General features: G+C 33.9%; 1 protein-coding gene across 19 annotated transcripts in view; it reads left to right on the forward strand.

The window, feature by feature from the left end:
* The window catches only part of GPCPD1 (glycerophosphocholine phosphodiesterase 1), a 53499-nt gene that overhangs the window by 20617 nt on the left and 11369 nt on the right, over nt 1–21513 (forward strand). For all 19 annotated transcript variants that reach the window (XR_011530985.1, XR_011530986.1, XR_011530983.1 and 16 more), the window contains 12 exons: nt 782–857; nt 2728–2769; nt 4697–4820; nt 7895–8126; nt 9724–9886; nt 10180–10312; nt 11220–11274; nt 13698–13790; nt 16031–16108; nt 16823–16862; nt 18179–18240; nt 20549–20614. Coding sequence is in view for 11 of the 19 variants with exons in the window: in XM_070588834.1 (XP_070444935.1) it covers nt 782–857; nt 2728–2769; nt 4697–4820; nt 7895–8126; nt 9724–9886; nt 10180–10312; nt 11220–11274; nt 13698–13790; nt 16031–16108; nt 16823–16862; nt 18179–18240; nt 20549–20614 (1164 nt within the window). In the remaining 8 variants the exon portion in view is untranslated. The remainder of the gene's footprint in view (nt 1–781; nt 858–2727; nt 2770–4696; nt 4821–7894; nt 8127–9723; nt 9887–10179; nt 10313–11219; nt 11275–13697; nt 13791–16030; nt 16109–16822; nt 16863–18178; nt 18241–20548; nt 20615–21513) is intronic.

The raw sequence follows: 21513 nt of genomic DNA on the forward strand, positions 1-21513 counted from the left end.
TAAATGTTATCAACAACACATAAAGCTTTATTTTCTTTTTTAGTTAGAGAACTTGACAGCAGAAGACAGTGTTAGGAATTGTCACACTGTATGGATTTATAAGCTCTAAAGCATAAGAGTAAAACTGGATGTTAGTTCCCATTTTATCAAACTTGTTCTTCAAACTTGTCCTTTCTTTTAGGGTTTCCTGCACTCTTTAGAAACACTGGTTACTATGATATGAGAAATATGATGTTCTCCTGTTGTCTACTTAACTCTTCTTAAATATATATAATAAGGAACTTTATTACGCTCTCTAGTTCCTTGCTAATTCTTCTTGAAGTACTTGTTCCTGGTGTTCTTACTATCTTAGAGTTTAGGCTTTTCCAAACACTTGGAGAGTACTTAAGATGGATACTTCATCCAGTAAAACCTCGTTGACTACTGACATAACAAACATAAAGTATATTTGGTGTTAACTTTAACTTAGGACAGAATATCAAAGATTAAAATTTCTTTGAAAAAAATTAAGTATTGTAGGCAGATTTAAGAATGGATTTAAGATGGTTTTGTGTGCCAGTTCATCTCATTTTTGTTTACTGCCTCTCATTTTCTTCCAGCACTCATCATGTTTTGTGACCTGGTACATTCCTGATTTTTGACATATAGTATTGATAATTAACAAGATGAATCTCTTGGTTTCATATTTAGTATAAGACTTAGGCCACAAACATCTAATGGAGTCATGGGTAGAAAATAAGATATAAGAAATTATTGCAGACGTGTAACTTTTAAATTGCAGACTATCGGTGGTCCATGTCAAGTCATAGTTCACAAGTGGGAGACTCATCTACAACCACGATCAATAACCCCTTTAGGTATGGGCATTACTGCATCTGTTTGAGGCATATGCATAAAGTTACTAATATGCTGCACAATGGCTTAGTGGGATTTAATACATTTTTATTCTCAAGTTTAAGGTCAATGCATTGTCAGTATTAGAGATTTCACTTAGTGTATCATGGATCTTACTTCCAAAACTAAACAGTTCTTAATTGCTTTTCTTTATAAACTGTATTAGAAATGCTTGCCTAATTATTTTTATTTTCTTGGGTTAGATTAAATTATTGTGGAATTTCTTTTCATTTGGAGTAGTTACAAAGTGTATAAAATAACATTCTTTTTGACTGAGCACCCATGGCTTTACTTGCTCAGAGAACTTAGAGAATATTTGAGGAAAGAATTAATCCAAAACAAAGATTCTTAAATTTTTAACATTGAATAGTAAGATAATAGACTATTCTATTTATTCTGTGTGTTTCTTTTAAAGTAGTAATTCCTTAAATAAACTTATATGAATGAATTCAAATTTCTTGGTTGTAGCAGACGTATTTTCCTCCTAATTTACCTAACTACCCTGCTGGCTGTGTTAAAATTGATATTCAGATAGGTTTTTTTTTTAAAACGTTACTGTTTTCTTGTGCCTAAAAATGGCATTTCTCTTCATACTAGTATTTTTTAGTTTTCTTTTCCATACTGAGATTAAAATTTGAAGTTCATTTCACAAACATTAAATTACCCACTGGATTCATCTGTAAATTGACTCAGTGCTGAGAAATGTATCTTTTACTTTTCAGAGAAAATTAGAATTTAAAGATGATAAATATCTTGCTAGTTAGTAGCTTGGGTTAGAAAGTAGTGAGAAATTCTACTTTACCCCTTAGCAAGGGCACATCTTGTTTAAACAGATATCTCCTTCCATCCTCTTTATTGGATTTTCTTTTTATATGTTTTAGTACATTTTTGGTAGTACATTTAGAATTTTTATGGTAGTGTACTCTAGAATTATAATAGTCCCATACTGAGGTTGGAAATTATTAGGTATTAAACATTTAAAAAATAATTTGCATTTGGAAGCGTCTTGCAGTTAAATATGTTTTCTTATTGTGAGAAGCGGGATGATTTTGTTTCTGGTCTTTTAAAAAGAAATTTATTTTATACTTTTGGAAAATATAACTTCTAAACTTAAGAGCTGTGTGAAATCTACCAGAGAATCTTTATTGGGAACTGTCACACTTCTTTTGACAAATATTTTAGACTTAGTTTGAAGTAAACTGCGCAAGGAAGTGTTAGGGAAGGTAATTAGTGTTTTAGTCAGAGGGTGGGGCTTACCAGCTTTTCTTCAGTTGACCTTTCTGTTAGAAGGGAATGTGCTAGCACTTACTCTTGTTTTGGTAGTTCCTCACAGCTCTGTATGCACAGGTAAGTTTATGCTGTTTGGAAAGCTCTTAGCTGGCTGTAGAGAATAGTTGGGATTCAGGGAGAATTACATTTTAGATAAGTTCAGAATATGCACGCGTAAGAATAAGCATTTTAATTGTGCCAAGACCTTTGGTTTGAAAAATCAACCAGGAGCTATTGTTGTCCAGCAGCCTGTCAGTCTCACACATTGGTAGGTGTAGAAGTTTGTCCCAGTGCCTCTAGAGCACCTTTCCGAGGAGTTTTCTCTCTCTTCCTTGTAACATTGTGAATAATCACCAAGTATGTAAGAACTCTTACTGTTCGATAGCCTCCTTAAAAGGAAATTCTTTATTGAGGGCTACAATAAATATGCTTATTCACTTTGGGCTGCTTTTAAATTTTAGATTTAATATTTTTAAAAAATCCTTAAGGTGGGTAGTTTCTCAATTGTTCATTCTGTGTACATCATGAATTTTAACTAGGTTTTCTATTTTCCTTCATTTCTAGAAAGCGAAATTATTATTGACGATGGACAATTTGGAATTCACAGTAAGTGAGACTGAGTTTTGAAAATCTTTACTGATATGATTGAGACGTTACCTTACATTTCATTAGAAACAGCGCAGGGAAATATGACAGAATGATATTGAAAATAGAAACTAGATTACCAAGAAACAAATACATTCTGTTAAATATTAGTTTCCAATATAATTCTTACGCTTTAAAATTGTATCCTTTTGGTTTTCATTTGACTGTTGATTTCAGGCGTGTGAGTTAATATAGTTAATTTTAAAATATTGTATTTAACTGTTAATATATCACTTTTTAATGCTATTATGTTTGAAAATGATATGAATAGTTTTAAGCATTTAAAGTGTGAGATTTTACTCTTAAGCTAAGTTTGTGTATTTTGTGCTTTGTATATGTATTTATAGTAAAATCCAGATGAGGCAGAATGTTCTAGTAATTCTGGCTGAGTCTTTAACACAATTTACAGTAGAGTAGAAAATCCTTTCACTTCTGAATATGTTGAAAATGTTACGCATTCGTATACTTTTCTGCTTCAGTAAATATTTTATCTTGAGGATTCAAGTTTTCTTGGATGACAGGAATTCTCACAGTGTATCAGTGTTATCTTGCGGTTTTAAACTGCATTTTCATTTTAGATACTTTTTTACCTTAGGAGTCAAAAGGTGTAAAGCAGGTGGGCAGAATGTGTGCTTGAACTGACTGTGCAAGCTGCCGAGATAAACTGCTTGATAACCAGTTTGCTTTCCTGTCAAGTGTACAGGAACAGGGCCTGAATGTTTTAGTTGTGGTCTTAGTCGATATGTTTGTGTACTTTAGAAATGTACTTGCTTCGACAGTATTTTGATAGGAGTTTAACTTCTTTTTCTTGATTTTGTTTGGGATTATTAATATTACATCATGAGGTAGTCTAAAATACTTGAATAACTTTAGTGTTAAGTGTTTTAGAATCTTGTCGTCTTTATTTACAAAAGATGATATTTATGCTCATGTTTTGAAGAGGTTTCTTTATGGAGGAGTAGTTTTCTCATTTCTTCAACTGTAATGCGTGATATTATATCCCTCTATTTTGTGTTAATTACTGTGCATGGTTATAAACGCATGGCATTTCTTTCTTCATTTTTTGTTGTTGTCATCCTAAATTCAGCATTCATTAGCTTTCAGGATAGAAAGCCATTTCTCCAATTTTGTCCATTTCTGAAAACAGTTTAAAATTAAGAGATGATAGTGGCTTCTCTGTATTTTTAAAATCTTATAGTTATTAAACGTTTTTAAGTTATAGCTAAGGAGAAAAGTTTCTTGATTTTTTTTTTTTAAGTCCTGTTGATGAAACAGATTCAAAACAGTTGACAGCTCTCCAATATTTATGAAAATTTTATTACCTACGCTGGTAGGAAACTTCAAGTTAAACAATGCTAACACAGTGTTATTACAGTTGTGCAGTTTATTTATAGAATATATAAATGTGAGAATACAGAATTGACTCACAGTTTTGTTCTTTCTTTCTTGTATCTCAACCTCTCACACTAGTGGTGTAACTAGTTTCCTCTGAATTATCTCATGTGAGGTTTTGGAAGTATAATAGTGATCCCCAGTGAAACAACTGCTAGGTTAGAAGCCATCTTGGGACATGTATTCTTTCTGAAATGGGTTTGTGTTACTTCAATAATGGATTCAGTAAGAATATTTTAATTTACTTAGGTTGTTAAAGTATGCCTAATTGTTAACATTCATTTAACTTTTTCCCCCCTACTTCATGTAAAAGCTCTTCTCAATGACAAATTTAAGACTGTGTGTGTATTTGCTTTGGAGAGAAGTACCAGTGATGATATAACTTGAGTGTATTAAAATGTAAATTTGAACTAGAATTGTCATTGTGTATTGTACTTATTGGATTGTTTCAAAAAGTATGTATAATAATTGCTGTTCTTCATATTTACTCTACCAGATGGTGTTGAGACTCTGGATTCTGGATGGTTGACATGTCAGACTGAAATAAGATTACGTTTGCATTATTCTGAAAAACCTCCTGTCTCAATAACCAAGAAGAAATTTAAAAAATCTAGATTTAGGTATGACCATGTGTATTTGTTACTTAGGCCATTTATTTTCACTAATGCTATACATTTCTGACCCATTTGGTTTTAGCCATCGAGTATATAAACTAAGAAGATAACACACTTAGAGATAATGTCACATTTCCTAATAAATACAGGATCTTGTGAGGGTGAACTGCTTCCCTGCCTCAGATTGCTGCAGTTAGATATACTTATATTAGTCTTGATTTCTAAGTCGAAACCAGAAAATTTTGTTTTTCTAAAGTGATTTCCAAGCTTACGTATCTTTGTAGTTTCTATCATTTAAAATTGCTTAGTGTAGCAATAGTTTGTTTTAGAATTGATATAATGGAAATGATTTTGTGCTAAATGAAAGGAGAATGGCTTAAACAGAGAAAAATGATTGTTGGAAATATTCTTCAGTGTCCTAAACTTTCCTGTGGCTTGAAAATGAAAAACCTTTCTATGAAGAAAGGTAGCAGTTATCATAAAAGTTCCAGATTAGTTTTTTGAATCCTATATTAATTTAAGAAATAGGTGTCAAGCTTTGTGTAAGTAGCTAAATAGTGAGTGATTTTATTTTTCTGTAGTGTTATCTTGTATACCTTTAAGTGAGCTGGCTTCTCAGTGACCCAGACAGCCATATCATTTGAATTTTTATAACTTTGGGACTGAGAGTTCTAAGTCCTGATATGTCATGCAGCCTTTTCTGACAAATGTCAGGGCTGGGTTGAAAGGGCCATTTCAGTAACTGAAGTAATTAATAATATACTACTTATCTTTATAATACAATTCATAATGATATTGCAGTTTGTAAATCCATAAATGTTTTACAATAACTGCTTAAATATTATAGTACTTACTTATTCCAATCATAAAATATATAACGGAAAGGATGAATTACACTTCACAGTCCTTTGCGTTGCCTGTTCTGAGAGTAAGTCCTGTGTCTCTGTGCATTAGCTTTTCTGGGCCTGTGCTTTGCTTCTGAAAAGCCGAGGTAATTGGACCACATGGTCGATTGGCAAGATCCATTTGACTGCCGAGATTCTCTAACCAGTTAGTCATACATAAGTGAATATTTTACTTACATGTTAAAAGAAGCAAGTAAATTGTGTTAGAGCTGTAAAGTGTTTTTAGCATAAGACCTTGAAATAAAGATAGCAGAAGATAAAGCCTTGGTTGGTTGGGCTTATTAGGATTTTTTTCCTTGACTATAGTTAAGAAATTAATAGATAGATAGTGGTCAGGGTTCTGATTGGATTACAAATGCATACTGAGTCCTATACCATTCTTGTTTATATAGAAATTATTTTGAGTGTTTGTATATATTATTGTGTTGTTTAGGCTCAAATTGCAGTATTTTCATATAACCATACTTAGTTGGGCTCCACAAATTAAGTGACTGATGCCTATTGAAATAATAGTGCATAGCTAGAAATTGGTGTTTGTTCTGACCATTTTTTCCCCCAATTTGATATTAGTGATAGAACTAAACCCTCATGGGGGAGGAAATAAATTTATTTGCAAGGATATCAGGATTTTAAAAACTTCAGCACCAGCTTATGCATTTTAAATAAAACATTAGGCATGTTGATCTATCTCATTACCACCAAGTTTTAAACAGCAGTTTCTCTTTCTGTTGACTCCATCAGTTAAGTGGAAAGCAATGTCTCTATGATAGACTGTAACATTTATATAGCTATTTGAAGAAAACTTTTAGCATAAATGAAAACTCTCTCATAGATCCCTTTAAATGGTTTTTTTTTTTTTTTGGTAGATGTGCATTACTGTTGGCAGAAGAGCCATTTTCTATCTTCCATGCCTTTCTTGCCTGTTCATTAGTGTCTATTTGTGGTCTCTTCATACATCCTGGTAGAGAATGCTTGTTCCTTCAGACTCAGCGACAGAATAAATTTTCCAGAACTATTCCTAAGAGTTTGGTTTCTGAGATGAGATGATGATTTTTGTTTGGATTGTTGAAGTGCTACTTTTGATTTTATAGTATGATTACGGAACAGTATTACTAAGTGAATAATCTGGTAGATGTCCCCTCTGGGTGAGCTCAGGATTACGTAGCTGTAAGACAAGCCTCAGCCGTAGTTGGTCATGCAGAGAGAGCAGGCCCCACTAATGCAATTCTATTATTTGTGTTATCAATCAGATCCCATTTAAATCTAGAATGAAAAGTTACCATAGCTCAGCTGTTACTCTATACAATAAGGTTGCTTCCTCCATTAATAGTACTAAAATTGTTGAATATGTATACGTTTCAGTTGGTGCAAGAAATATTGTAGAATTGAATTGACTTTTTAGCATTACAAGTGCTCTGTGCAAGTAATTGCTTCTCGTTGGGAGTAGACTAGTCTTTTTGGCCTTATGACTTGGGTAACTAGTCTTTGTTTTCATTGCTGCAAGGTCTGTAAGAGTTTTAGACGCTTGGTTTATTTTTTTGTTCATTTGTTTCATTAAAAAGTGTATACCTATAAATATATACACACACATTAAAAAATGCATATAAGTATATATATTTAATACATATATGTATATTTATACAACATAGATATATATTTAATACATTTTTCTTTCATAATATACTTTGCACAAAGTACCAGGACTCACTGAGGTAAGGTAGAAGAAAAGGGGAAATTTTTAATTTACACACTCCAACAGTCTTTTAATGCACACTAACAGAATATAATTAAATTATGTGCTTATTTTATGTATATACATTTGTCAAACTTCTCAAAAGAATTTGAGATAGTCAGTTATAAATGGGATAATAGTAAATATCTCTTTAGACTGATTTAAAAAAAAAAATGAAAACAACCTTAGGCATGACAAGCATTATCTCATTTTAATACTTTGCAGAAATATTTGTGGATAAAAACATCAGTATTTTATAAAGCATAACTAATGCCTTCACCTGCAGCATATATATGTAGTTTTTGTATAATATATTATTTTGTTATTTGAAGATTTAGCATATTCAGGGAGCACTTTAAAATGTGGCATTCGGGTAACATTTTATGGGTTTTTCTTCTGTTATGTGCATTTTTTGTATTTCATTATTTTTTACTTTTGTGTAGGGTAAAGCTGACACTAGAAGGTCTGGAGGAAGATGACGATGATAGGGTGTCTCCCACTGTTCTTCACAAAATGTCCAACAGCCTGGAGATATCGTTAATAAGTGACAATGAGTTCAAGTGCAGGCATTCACAGCCGGAGTGTGGGTATGGCTTACAGCCTGATCGCTGGACGGAGTATAGCATACAGACAATGGAACCGGATAACCTGGAACTGATATTCGATTTTTTTGAGGTGAGTAGTTATTTCGCTGAAGGAGTTGAGAAAGAATGCAGGCATGAACCTATTTTTACAGATGTTTTGATTTTGAATTTAGTCTAATTTGTGTGAACCCATGACTCATACAACTGTTTAGATGTTTATTCCTGTGTGCATTTTAGCAGGCTTAAAAAACTTGGAGTTGACAGACTCAAGTACTATTAAGAATATAATTAAGAAAACTTGAGCAGAATTGATGTTTCAAATCGAGACCAGATGTCTTGATGCCTGTGTTTGTTCTAAATATAAATGAATTGTACCCAAAGGAGCCTCCAAGGGTAAATAGAGGGATGGGCAGGTTCTAAAACTCTTGGTGGACAACCTGATGTAACTAGAATGACTGACTCCTCTTCATGACTAAAGTCTGGTTTTAATGAGGCATTTTAAGAATTCTTTGTAATAGCAGACTCATTTTTGCAACTTTACTTGGTATTATAAATATGTAATAAAAAAGTTGCTATGAAAATTGTGCCAGGTTGTTCAGAATCTGTGCTCCCAACTTTCCAGAGCTGCTTGTGACACTTACACTAGAGCTCTCTGGCTTACTGGCTGTTCAGATGCTCCCCACAAATAATCCTAGGTCTTCCTCTAAGGTCCTTCCTCTGCTGTGCTGGCTCAGTAGTTCTGTGTACTGCTTTCCTTAGACTCTTACTTTTTGACGCTTCCACTCCCATTTCCACTAAATTAGAGTTTTCAATCTTTGAGGGTGGGGAATTTTCCTTGCCCAGCAGTAGCAGCTAGCCACAGTTTCTTGAAAATAACAGAATTCAGGATCGGTTTAAACCACTGAGTAACACTTGTTACACATAATTAAAATTATTATAATCTTTGAATTGTTTAATTTGATGATGCCCTTAGACATAGCCTTTGTGAGTGGCTTTTTGGCTACCTTGCATTATATGGAATTTAAAGTATTTCCTTTCAAAAAACCATAATAAAAAACTGTAATTAGATTTTACCTAAGTACTAAAAATTTGTGGCACTTTATTATAAAAATAGGAAGTTTTGGTGGAATGTTTCCTTGTTCTTTAAGGACCTACCTTTTAATAATCTCTTGAACAGCCTAACTTTCATTAGATTAGCAGTTGGGAAATACTGTTTTATTCATAGACGAGGCTGATAAAATACCCAGTGTAATCTCAAAGTAAGTATTCTGTTTCCTAGAGAGTTACTGTCCTTCTGTGTCACCTGTGTAGATGCCTTTTTAGAGAATATAATATCCATTAAAAGCTCACTACAGGTATAATTAGTCTTGGAATATAAAAGTACTTAGAAACTTTCAGTTAGTGCTTTAAATTCACCTAATAATATTAGAGGATCAGAAGTGCAAATCAGAGTTATGATTAATAAAGTGTAAATTAAGATTTAATAAAAATCTTAAAATATTATATACTAGAAGAAAATATTATTTATTACAAAGAAGCTATCTAAATTGCCTGAATATAAATTTGATTTTGTTTCTTATTGATCTTCCTCCATAGATTCTGAGTTGACTTTAAGGGAGTTTTTTGATCTTTAAATGGAAAATAATGAAGTATAAGAATTTGGATTATTCTAAACCTCATTTTTTCAGGAAGATCTCAGTGAACACATAGTTCAGGGCGATGCCCTTCCTGGACATGTGGGTACAGCGTGCCTCTTATCATCCACCATTGCTGAGAGTGGGAAGAGTGCTGGAATCCTTACTCTTCCCATCATGAGCAGAAATTCCAGGAAAACAATAGGCAAAGTGAGAGGTAAGCGTGGTGAAGCAGGGCGCCCCTTTACAAATAAGCAAAGGTTAAGTTAGAGTTTTATTAGTTTCAAATGAGGCTTTTTAAAATGATAAAGATTAAATTAGTAATTTGTTTTAGAATATTAGCTAAATTTTCTGGAAGCTTTACTTTGACTCAGTTTTGACTTGTTGATTTTTTTCTATTTGATAGAGACTGATAAAGCTTGTTTGAATAATATTTAAATATAATTGAGTTCATCATGGCCTTTTTAATTGTCTTTATTTTTGTTCTCCCTCTTTTTTTTTCTATGAAAGTTGACTATATAATTATTAAGCCATTACCAGGATACAGTTGTGACATGAAATCTTCATTTTCCAAGTACTGGAAGCCAAGAATACCATTGGATGTTGGGCATCGAGGTGCAGGGAATTCTACAACAACTGCTCAGTAGGTTGAATATTTGAGTAGTATTTGCATTTGGTAGCTCATGCTTGATAAGGTTAAACTTGTTTGACCAACCAAAGGTCAAATGATCCTTTCATTATTTCCCTGGGATTTAAATGTAATTTGGTAATTAAGGTTCCCAATTCAAATTAATTAGAGACTAACTCTCTCCTAAGGTTCTTGGCCGGTCACTCTTTTTAATATTCTACTGAATTGGTGGCAAGAGAGACGTTAAAACTAGAAAGCCAAGAGGGAAAGCTTGAGGCATAGTCAGCCTGATGACATCACTGTGTTGTGTTGTGGTCCTGACTTTAGGCATGTTGCCCTCTGTGGGTCTCAGTTTCCTCACCTGTTTTCAGTATATCCATACTTCCATTCTATTGCTGTGTCAGCCTTTTCCCATTCTCCCTTCACGAATGGAAAAATATATTATTATATTCTAGTATATAATATTATAATATTTTAAGTGTGCCAATATTAATCATCTCAGGCTTCATTGCAAGGAGCAAGTTTCTATGTCTGTACTACTTCATGCCATTGCGAAGGATCACTTTCCCTGATTGCTCACCTCACTTGAAGGGGGGAGGTATGTGTTGGTATAGGATATGTTTATAGTCAGCTTGTAAATACCTGTAATCATTAGAGCTTTCATCCATGGAATAAATGCACACACCAACCAAGTGATTGTCACAGTCGTTTTTTTTTTTCCTTCTCCCCAAAGCCCTCCGGTACATAGTTGTATATTCTAGTTGTGAGTGCCTCTGGTTGTACTACAGTCTTATTTTGAGGATGGCAAAATTAACCTCAAAATAGAGAATAAGTACTATTTCCATTGTCGAAAATACAGTTGGCTTCTTTATTACTTTTGTTTTCTCTATCTTTTCTATAGTATATATTTCTTCTCTTTCAGGCTTGCTAAAGTTCAAGAAAATACTATTGCTTCTTTAAGAAATGCTGCTAGTCATGTAAGTGAATCTCTTCTTTGGACAACTTTGGACTGTTGGTCCAAAGGTAGAAAAGTAGAGAAATGCGGGTCTGGGGAGTCTCCTCCAGCCTTCATTAATAGGTTAAAAGGGGGAATGTTTATACTTCTGAATATGTCACTCAGTGAAGATGAAGTATCTCTAGGCATTTGTATTTAGATTCATGGTGAAGATTAAGATGAAAACAATGGAATCATAAGCATCCCTTTTTTGAGACAACAGATTTTGAGTGATTGGGGCAAGAAAAACATTCCCCATTAAGCGTTGGTTTTCATCAACTGAATAACATGCTCATTCAGATACTCACTTGAGAAGTAATGCTCATAGAAGGATTTGATAGTGACTTTATGTAACACTTTTAAAAAACTCTGTCAGTTTAGATCCTGCGTATCAGCTTGATTATGTTAAATTTCTTAACTCCTTTTATCCAATTATAAAGGATTAGGGTCCGCTTTTTTAGCTTTTAGTTTTTTTTCAGCAACTGCAACTTGACATTTTTAATCAAGAACCTGAGATTCCCCTCCCTCCCCCCATTCCTCTGTACCTGACAAAAAAGCCTCATGTTTCAGAGTTAAACTAGGGGAAAAAATGGAGCAACATCTCATACTTTTATTTCTAGTTTTACACCTTGTCCTTCACATGCCTTCAACTTTGCTTTTTTAAAAATAGTTCAGCAAGTAAACTTGATTTGTCAGATGTTTATCACTTAGAGGAGCAAACATCTGTTCTAAGACATAACTTTTTTCATATTTTAACATCTCTAAAATTGGGATGGGTTTTACAACATTCTTAGCTGTGCATCGTGGTATGGTTGGCAGTGTTTTTTTCCTGTCTGAGTGCTATATAAAATAATGATGGATTTTATAATTCATGACATCTTAGGTTGATTACTGTATTTATTTTAATGTTTAAAAATATTAATGACTAGTTTTGCCTTTGTGTTGAAAGGATGATATTAAATTTATGAGTATATTGGGCTGTAGTTCATTATTTGGAACCCCTGTTAATTCATTGTAGCCAACTAATATAACATTGTTTTATTAGCTGTAAACACGAGAAGATCCCTGTTAAAGAATTTTCAGGGCCTCTGCTTTTGGAGAGAGGGTTTCAGTAAGCTTTTTTCTTCTGTATTCTGATGAAATCCGTTGTAACTCATATGGATCACATTTTAGAATGTCTTCTATTAGTTATTAGTGGCTGGTTTGTTTTAATGTTAAAAACATACCTTTGAAGAGGTTTTGGTGTATTGGCTTATTTCTTAAAGCTCACACATGAATTTTGGGATCAAGTTTTATCTCTTAGTAAAATTAGTTTCCTAAAGGATGATGATCATGTAAAATTAAACATTTAAACTAGAAAGCTATAATTTAATATATTTAGTTGTTATAACTATTTAGGGGTGTTAGGTTTGTGTTTGTTTACAGTAATAGAAGCTAAGCTCATTTCCTGTTTCCAAAGTCATCAAGGAAGTAGGCTCCTTTGGTCCTGGTCTGTGGTCCATGTGTACTTACAAGTTGAGCACCTTCCTTGACCTAAACCTGGGGTAGGGTGTGGAAATATGGCCATCGATTCTTATATATCACTTCCCTGGGCCATAGTAACATTACAGAATTCTCAGGCCTTGTTTCTTTTGAGCCTAGCTGGCTTTCTTTCAGTGAACGCACAATTTATATGTCAGTTTATGTTCTCAGCATTTGTTTGGATTAATTCATGTGTCAGAATGGATCTGACTTTTAAAAATACATTCTTAACTTGGATTCTTGTCCTCTTTTCTTCTGCTTAGGCCTCTGTCAGAGAATTCAGCATGTGCACATTCTTGTTGCCCATTTCTGCTTTCTCTGTCTTTTGAACAGGTGTAGTTTGCTCTTTAATCTGATTGCTGAGGTTTTGTTAAGAAAGGCTGTAAGGTGTGCTGCTCCAGTGCAGCAAGGAGCAGAGCTAAGAGACTACAGCTTATTCAATTTCCCACCTCGTCTTTGAGGTTCGGCTGTCCAGCTAAGGTATGCAGAGCAGGAAGGTACCAGGTAGCCCTGAGCTCTAGGCTCCTGTTAGGCTCTATTTCTGCTAATAGCAGTAGCAGAGGTGACACCTGTGAAGGCTGTCTCCTGTCACAGAAGGGGCCTCGGGCTGTGTTTGAGTGGATCAATGCCCATTTTCTTGCCAGGAAAAAATTGTTGTGCTGTTGCAAAAAAACAAAATACTTACACAGTTGTTTTAAAGGGAGAAATTACTTTTTAGAAAAAGCTTAAAGTGTAGCAGTAAATAATTCATGAAGAAGTTTTATGTTTTTGTGTACAGGTGTATAATTTTATAGTGAAAAGTAAATTTCTTATGTCTTCATAGTTTTAGATGTATCTTGGGCCAGATGATGTTTTTTAAATACATGTTTTCTTTATTTTTGTCAGGGTGCAGCCTTTGTAGAATTTGATGTACATCTTTCAAAAGATTTTGTGCCTGTGGTGTATCATGATCTCACCTGTTGTTTGACTATGAAAAAGGTATGTTGAAATTCCCTCATTTCAAACTCTTACAGTTAAATAAAAGGTTTAAAAACAGGTGTTTTTATATATATATATATATATATTTAATTATTACTAGGTAGAGTCGTTCAGTTCGTTTTCTTGGTGAATTACTGCTTATCCTTTCCTCTCTCAAGCTCCTACAATATTGAGAGGGTGAAGAGAGAGGAATATTAATTTTCTAGAGTAGGATCTCCATTGCGGAATTTGCCTTTTTTTATATTATCTAGCGAAAGGACATTCCAAGAGGTTTCTGTGTCCGTCTGCCACTGTCCCTATATTGAGGCAGTAGAGAAAGCTATCAGAGTATTTGTTTTCTAGGCTCCTTTCTATTTCTTCTTCAAGATTTTTATCAAATTAATAGGCTACTGTGATTTGGCTAAAGTGGGAAGAACCAGAGTGAAAAATGAAATTGTAAAAATGCTTTTGGAGCCAGATACCGAAGGGCCCCAGTGAAGGGGTTTAGACTGAAGAACTAGGGAGATAGGAAAGACTTTTGAGCCAAGAGGAGAAATGTTCAGAACTAAACTTCGGATTAATATTTTGGTACCTGTTGTAAGGGGACTTTAAGAGGATGGAGACTGGAGGTGAGGGAGAGGTAACGTGGGCCCAAAGTACAGTAAGCCTGAACTGGGGAGGAACAGGTGGAGAGAAGGACAGGATAGAGGAGCAAGTCCAGAAGGAGATTTGAAAATGCATATAATTTCTTAAAAATTGTAATTGTTGCTGTATAAGGATAATTGTGATAATTATATATTAGTTAAAGTTCAGTGTACAAATTAACCAAGTGATTTCTCAGGACTTAAACTAGGAGGGTTCATTTGGTATTTTCTTTAAAACTGTGGTGGGCATTTTCCACTGAGTTGATTTAAAGTAAAGGCTAGTTTGCTAACATGTATAACACTGTACCAGTCACTGCATGTTGTCCTGTAAATATATAACAAAGCACCTGGCTCTGCCTGCTAGTCGATTCTCATCAGTCCTCTGGTTTTGGCTTACTGTGATGTATAGAAGAGAACCCTTCTGTTTCACGGTATTAGGAGAGGGAAGGAAGGAAATGTACCTATTTAGACGACAGAAGTAGAATAACTTAATAGAAATGGAACAGCTTATTTTTGCTTTTGGGGAAACATTAATGCAAAGTGAAATGGGAAGGAATGGAATGGTAAAGGAGCTTACTAACCAAGACTGAGGTTAATGAATCTAGCTCTAATTTCTAAAACTCTGAGAGGTAATTGAAGAGTATTGCTGAGCCCCGTTTTCACCAGACTCTGTCTTACTCTTAAGTTGAACTTGGGTGAGTTAATCAGGGAATGAAAGTAATGAATTGTATATATTTTTAGGTTGAGTTTTAATTTTTAAACTGGTATTTTCCTTAAAAAACCAATTTCATGTTCATTATAAAACTGTAGATAGTTTAGAAGATTATGAAATGAAAAATAAATCTTCTTTCCCCTTTCTCCTTGATCACACTCCCTTACTCTTAGTAGTTCTTGTGTGTCTTTCCAGAGAAACTATGCATATACAGGCTCATACCATATATACATGAATGAATATAAATGTAATGTATTTTAGTATATTTGTTAGATTGATGATTTATTGGTGGTACATTAACTCATTTCCTTAAGAAAGAGGTGCATAGCATTGTGACATTTGATATGGTATTAAAATCTAATAAAACAGATTTTCACATGGGGAAAACGTTTATAACAGATTAGAGTTCCAGTTAAGTATTACTGCTTATAGCTAATCAGACAATTTTTTTCATGACAGTTGATTTCTGTGGCCATTTTTAACCAAACTTAAGTTTAAAAGATTTAGAAAAGATTAGAAACTTATTGACAGAAATTAATCCTTACATAGTACTTGCATGTTGATTTCCTAGTCATGTAGCATGGATATATGTCAGATAAGATGTATACAGCGTGACAGGAAATAGGGGAAATGGCTGACTTCTGGCTTTGTTCTCAGTGTGTCTTCAGGGCCACAGCTTCCTCCCAGCCATTGTTTTCTTTCAGGCACTCCCACCTACATTAAAAACAAAAGCCAGATTTTAAGAGCTGGGAGGTGGTGTTCAGTAAGAAAGGCTCCCCTGCATAGGCTCGATGTGGCCACAAAACAATTGTTTTTATCATTCAGTAAATTGAGATATTAGTCTTGTCTAGGGTAAACGTTCAGTAATAATTGGGGGCCTGTTTTTCTCTTTGTTTTCTTTTTAGAAATTTGATGCTGATCCAGTTGAATTATTTGAAATTCCAGTAAAGGAATTAACATTTGACCAGCTCCAGTTGTTAAAGGTAGTCATAGTAGCATAAAATGTAAATTATCTCTTAGTTTTAGGACTATTTATACTTGTCTGTGTGTGCTAATGTTCTCTGCACATGGAGATGACTGTCTATTCAGCATGCGTAGAGTGTATGCTTTGGTTTTCTGTTCTGTTAGGAAGCATACGTTTGTGCTAATCCATCTCTTCTCTAACAGTTTCCATGGACCCTGTTGTTTTTGCATTCGTGAAGGGGCTAGCCCATGTCTTTGTAGGTGATAGGGGCTAGCACTTCTCATCCGTAATCTTAGGCTGCCTCTGGTCTCCTTTAGCCCTTCTTCATATAGCTGTCACTAGTTTACAATTGGCCTTTTATGCTATTGTTGGTTTTTATACTTATGTTACTATGGTAGGTCTTTGTATGTTTTGTTATGCTATGTAATTTTACATGATCCCTCTTCCTATTTCCATTAGATACCTAAATAAATGGTTGAGTATAAAGAGTTTCCTAATTTAAGAATTTTTATATTCTTCTTCCGTATTTGGGTATTTGATCATGATCTTCTCTGTATGTATGCACATAAAATATATACAGTGGTTAGTGCTTACTCTTAGTAAACTGATAATTCTACATTTTATAGTTTTCTCTAACTTGCTAGCTATTCAAGTTACAGTTCTATTAACCATATCTTCATGAACTAAGGCTTTTTTTCTGATTGCATTTTGTATGTGTATGTGTGTTTTCTAGCTCGCTCATGTGACTGCACTAAAATCTAAAGATCTGAAAGGTATGTACCAATATGGAAACACTGTTTTCATTTGGTAGTTAGCATATATACAATATTTCCTTATCCATTTTAACATACTCTTGGTCATTTGAGTAAATATAATACTGGGCTCTCTCAGTGTGATTTTATAAACATGAAGGCTTTTTACGCATATTAATTATCAAATGCATGTATGTCGTATGTATAGTAACTGTGATTTTTTTATTTTTGTGAGTTTTCTTAGCTTGATGATCAAAGTTCTTTATAATTTTATACCTATCAATCTTTCCAAACATTCTTAACCATTACAAAGTGGAAACTGTATCGAGCATAGAATCTGGCTCCAGAGCTGGGAGTTTGAATCCATCTCTAGCGTTTACCAGCTGTGACCTACTTTACTTAAATGCTCTGTGGCTCAGTTTCCTCAAAGCTTGTCCTGCCTACAAAATCTCTTTGCAATTCCACTTTTCTTTTTACTTCATAGAACTTAATAGTCTCTGCCATTCATTTGAGGCTTCTTGTGCCCTTTTGTAACCCTTTATTTCTGTACATGTCCTGTCTCTTCATCTAGAATGTAAACCTCTCCAGGGTGGGGAATTGTTTTCATATTCCCCAAGACATTTACAGGGCTCTGCCCATGGTAGTTACTCCTTAGATGTTTATCTGCAGTTGTAATAACAGGATAGTTGGAATGCCTTTATGAAGAAATTGTGAAGTGCTAAAGACTCCAAAGATTAACCCCAGAACATAAATACGACTTCTTGGTTCGTAGATATTTCATGACTATTAGTAATAAAATGAATTTACCTTTAATTTATTCAACAGGAAAATTTTATGTGATTTGTTTTAAGAAAAGCTTGATATTTTTTTCTTTCGGAAAAAATTCTTGTGTTTCTTGAGATAAGTGGTAATGGTAAAAAAGAACAATGGTAGCTATAGATTCTCTTAATTTCTAACTTCTGAGTTGATTTTGATATTTCAAATAGAAGGCTTAGCAAGATGACACAGCTCTTAATTCCACTGAGAAATAACAGATCACTACTTGTGACTACTTTTTAAAAAGTATTACATTTTTATAATAAAATAATCACGGTTGGGGCCATCAACTGTGATGTTTCTATTAAGTATTGCAAACTGGTCTTCATAAAGGATGCTTATTTCAAAAATGGGAGTCTTAATGGTTAAAAATAATAAATACAAGAGCCTCCAAAAAATACTACATACGAAATGATCTCATAATTACTTCAGCTTCTCTTTTTTTGCCCTAAGAATTTAGGAAAAGATCTTGGTGATAAAATGGTATTTTATCTACTGAGTTTTTAAATTTAAAATTTCAGAATCTGTGGTTGAGGAAGAAAATTCTTTTTCTGAAAATCAGCCATTTCCTTCTCTTAAGATGGTAAGTTCCTTAGGAAAACTAGAGCAAGACTATCTCATTAATTCTGTTATATCTGAATAATTTATTTTGGTCTTTTAAATGGGCACTAAAAAGGCTGTGTAAAAGACAGCTTTAATGTAAACTTGTCATCATTGATGTTTTCAGAGAAGATACATTCTTGGGTGGTGTACCTATGCTACTTTTTTTTTGTTTTTCTGTTTTATCTCCCCAAATCCCCCCAGTACACAGTTGTGTATTTTAGTTGTGGGTCCTTCTAGTTGTGGTGCTACTTTTTTTTTTAAGAGTAACGTATCTTCTCAAATGAATAAAAATTCCCACCTCAATGGGTTAATTTGGTAAGAATAGGAAATTCACATATTTCTGTATATAAACAGGAAGGAGAGGGCTCATAAAAAGGGGTGGGAGGGAGATGTAATGATGGGAGAGGCATTTTTACAATATTTAAAACTGTTCCTTAGCTTTTAGAGAGAAATGAAATTCTCCAAGCAGAGAAAATAAGTGCCCTGGTTACTTAAAATACGCCACGAGTTTCAAGAATTTGTTGTGAAAAAGCATAACGAAAACTAGCATGACGATTTAAAAATTAGGCACAATTCATACAGGAATCCCTTTGACAGCATCAGGCAAGCCTACATGGATACCAGACACTTTCCTTGACCATGCTGGGTCTGCTTTGGTTCCTACTGGCTCCATTTCCTAACTTCTACTCTTCTCCATTGTCTTTTTTGGTGATGTCAGGTACAATAGATTTCTTAGGCAAAATTGGGTAATTTCAATTTATCGCGATTATTCACCCTACAAAAAGGATGCTACCAGAGAGCCCCTTGTCCTTGCAATGGACGTTGTCCTAGTGTATTTAAAACATGATTTGAATAATTTTTCATATATTTATGAAGCCCAGCTAAGTAAAGTCATTTGTTCTAGTCCAAAATTCTGAAATCATTTGCTTCTTAGAAATCTCATGATTTCATAGAACAGAAAAACACTTAAGAAAAAATTGTGTCTCAGAGGTTTGACAACATTTACTTAGCCAAAGAAGTTAAACACACACACTCATTTATTCACCCACTTTACCATCACTATAATTTAATCACAGAGAAATTTTAAAACTAAAGAAAGGCCAAATCCAATCTTAGTATGAAGGAGAATCTGCAAATTTGATGTTTAGTAGTCAACACTAATATACACTAGTGTCCTTATTTTTCTAATTTTGCATTAGTGCAGTAAAAATGTGACAGGTACATTAAAAATAAATAAGGCTAAAGATATCAGAGAAGAAAGTAAAGAAGACCCACATCAAACTGAGACAAACTGGTCTGGGTGCTGTATTTCCATGCAGCTGGTTAGTGCAGACCCAGGGCTAGATCCCAGGTCAGCCTACGCCCAACTGTGTTCTCACCACTGTGTTATCTGTTAGTATGCTTTTATTGGCTCTTATACAATTAAATACTGTATATCCTATACATGTTAAATGATTTCTAAACTTCTGAAATAAATTGAGCTAAAAAACAATCTGTTTGAAATTCATTTTGCCCTGAGTATGTTTATGTGTTTGCCTGGTCTTCATGTTTGAAGACTCAACAAGTCAGCTCTTTGTACGTTAATATTCAAGCTTCATATTTTCAATTTGACTTTCTAGTTATGCAGCCAAAATGATCTTTTGCAAAATGTCCAGGTAACTTAGTCTGGATAAGTTGACAACTTATTGTTTGCTTATATAGATAGTGCCTTATTTGTTAATGAGCCTCGGCATACTCTTTCATTTGGAGATGACATCTTTTCAGGGGGTTCTCAGTATAGTGTTTGTTAAGCATCACCGCCTTGGAAATAAGCTAGAAATCGTGGCTTTTCATATAGCCACTTCTTAGTATGGTAGATTGGCAGCCTCAGGCAAGCCTGAATGCAATTCAGAAAGCATGACAAACGTCTTCTTAAATTCATGAGGTCGCCTGTCTTACTACAGCTGATTTGGCATGTTCAGTAGTGATGGTGAAGGATTTTAGGTTGAAGGTTCATCTTTGTGGTAGTAGTCATCAGTTACCACAGATGTTGCCTGAGACTACTGCTTTTGCTATTTAATTTTTTTGACTTTCTTATTTAACTTGATCATTAACCAGGCTGCCAGTTTTTGAGTATGAGAAAAGATAGTGGGTTATGCTGAAAGCACATAACATTTTTTATCCTTACTAGTGATATGTTTTCTTATAGATTTCTTTTTGTAGTAATTGTTTTCCTTTTTTTCTTCTTATCCTACCATTCCTCTCACGAAAAACAAAACAAAATTTACCACCAACAAACAAAACTCTAGGTTTTAGAGTCTTTGCCAGAAGACGTAGGGTTTAACATAGAAATAAAATGGATCTGCCAACAGAGGGTAAGTAATTCTCTGTGTAACACCCTCTTCTTCCTCCCTCTCCATTTCTTTAAATGCATTCATCCCTGTCTCTTCATTTTAATGGAATAAGTGAGACTGAAATCTTATTGTGGCTTCTTCTAGCAAACACAGTGCTTGTTGGTCCTTTTATTAATAAAGTCTGTCTTACACTTTTACTAACGCAGAGTGCTTGAAGTAGTGATGAATGTATGATAGTAGAAATTTCAGTTTACATGTTTCTCATGCACATTAATATGGATGGTTTCTGGGCATACTTACAAAGTGAACAGTGAGAACTTTCTGGACAGTCAACTTCATAACTCTGTGGTTAGTTTTTGTTTTCTTATCCCCCATCTAAACATGTATTTTAAATAATTTCCTAATTTTCTGTTAAGTGGCATTAGCTAGTAATAATTAACTAGGAAAAGAAATCTCCGCAGATATCATGCCTTCTAAGTAGCTATTTATGATAAGCTGGTTCTGGTTAACATAGTGAGTGTTGAACCAAGGTTTTCCTAATAAGTGATTTTTAGTTTTCTGAGCTTTTAGATTATTTTAATGACTAATACTTAAAACATTTAAAGTTTGAATATCAACAGGGTTCTTGGTATCTTAGCTATATTTGGAGACTTAGTTTTATTATTTGTTGAGAGTAGTTGATATGCTTAAGACCCACAGAATGAGATTTTTAACTGTTAATTCGTAATAACCAGGGGTTTTTTGTAATGAGTTACAGAATAAGCAGGTGAAGTGGAGTCCTTTGGTCCTTTAGTTTATGAAGATTATATTTTAAAGTCATAGTTGATTGCAAATTACCAGAGTTTTAGCTTTTACTTTGTTAACCTTAATTCGTTAAAGCAAAAGTCTGTTGATAATATAGTCACTTTGTATATAAGTTC

The sequence above is a fragment of the Equus przewalskii genome, chromosome 21 (assembly GCF_037783145.1).
Source record: "Equus przewalskii isolate Varuska chromosome 21, EquPr2, whole genome shotgun sequence".
Taxonomy (NCBI): domain Eukaryota; kingdom Metazoa; phylum Chordata; class Mammalia; order Perissodactyla; family Equidae; genus Equus; species Equus przewalskii.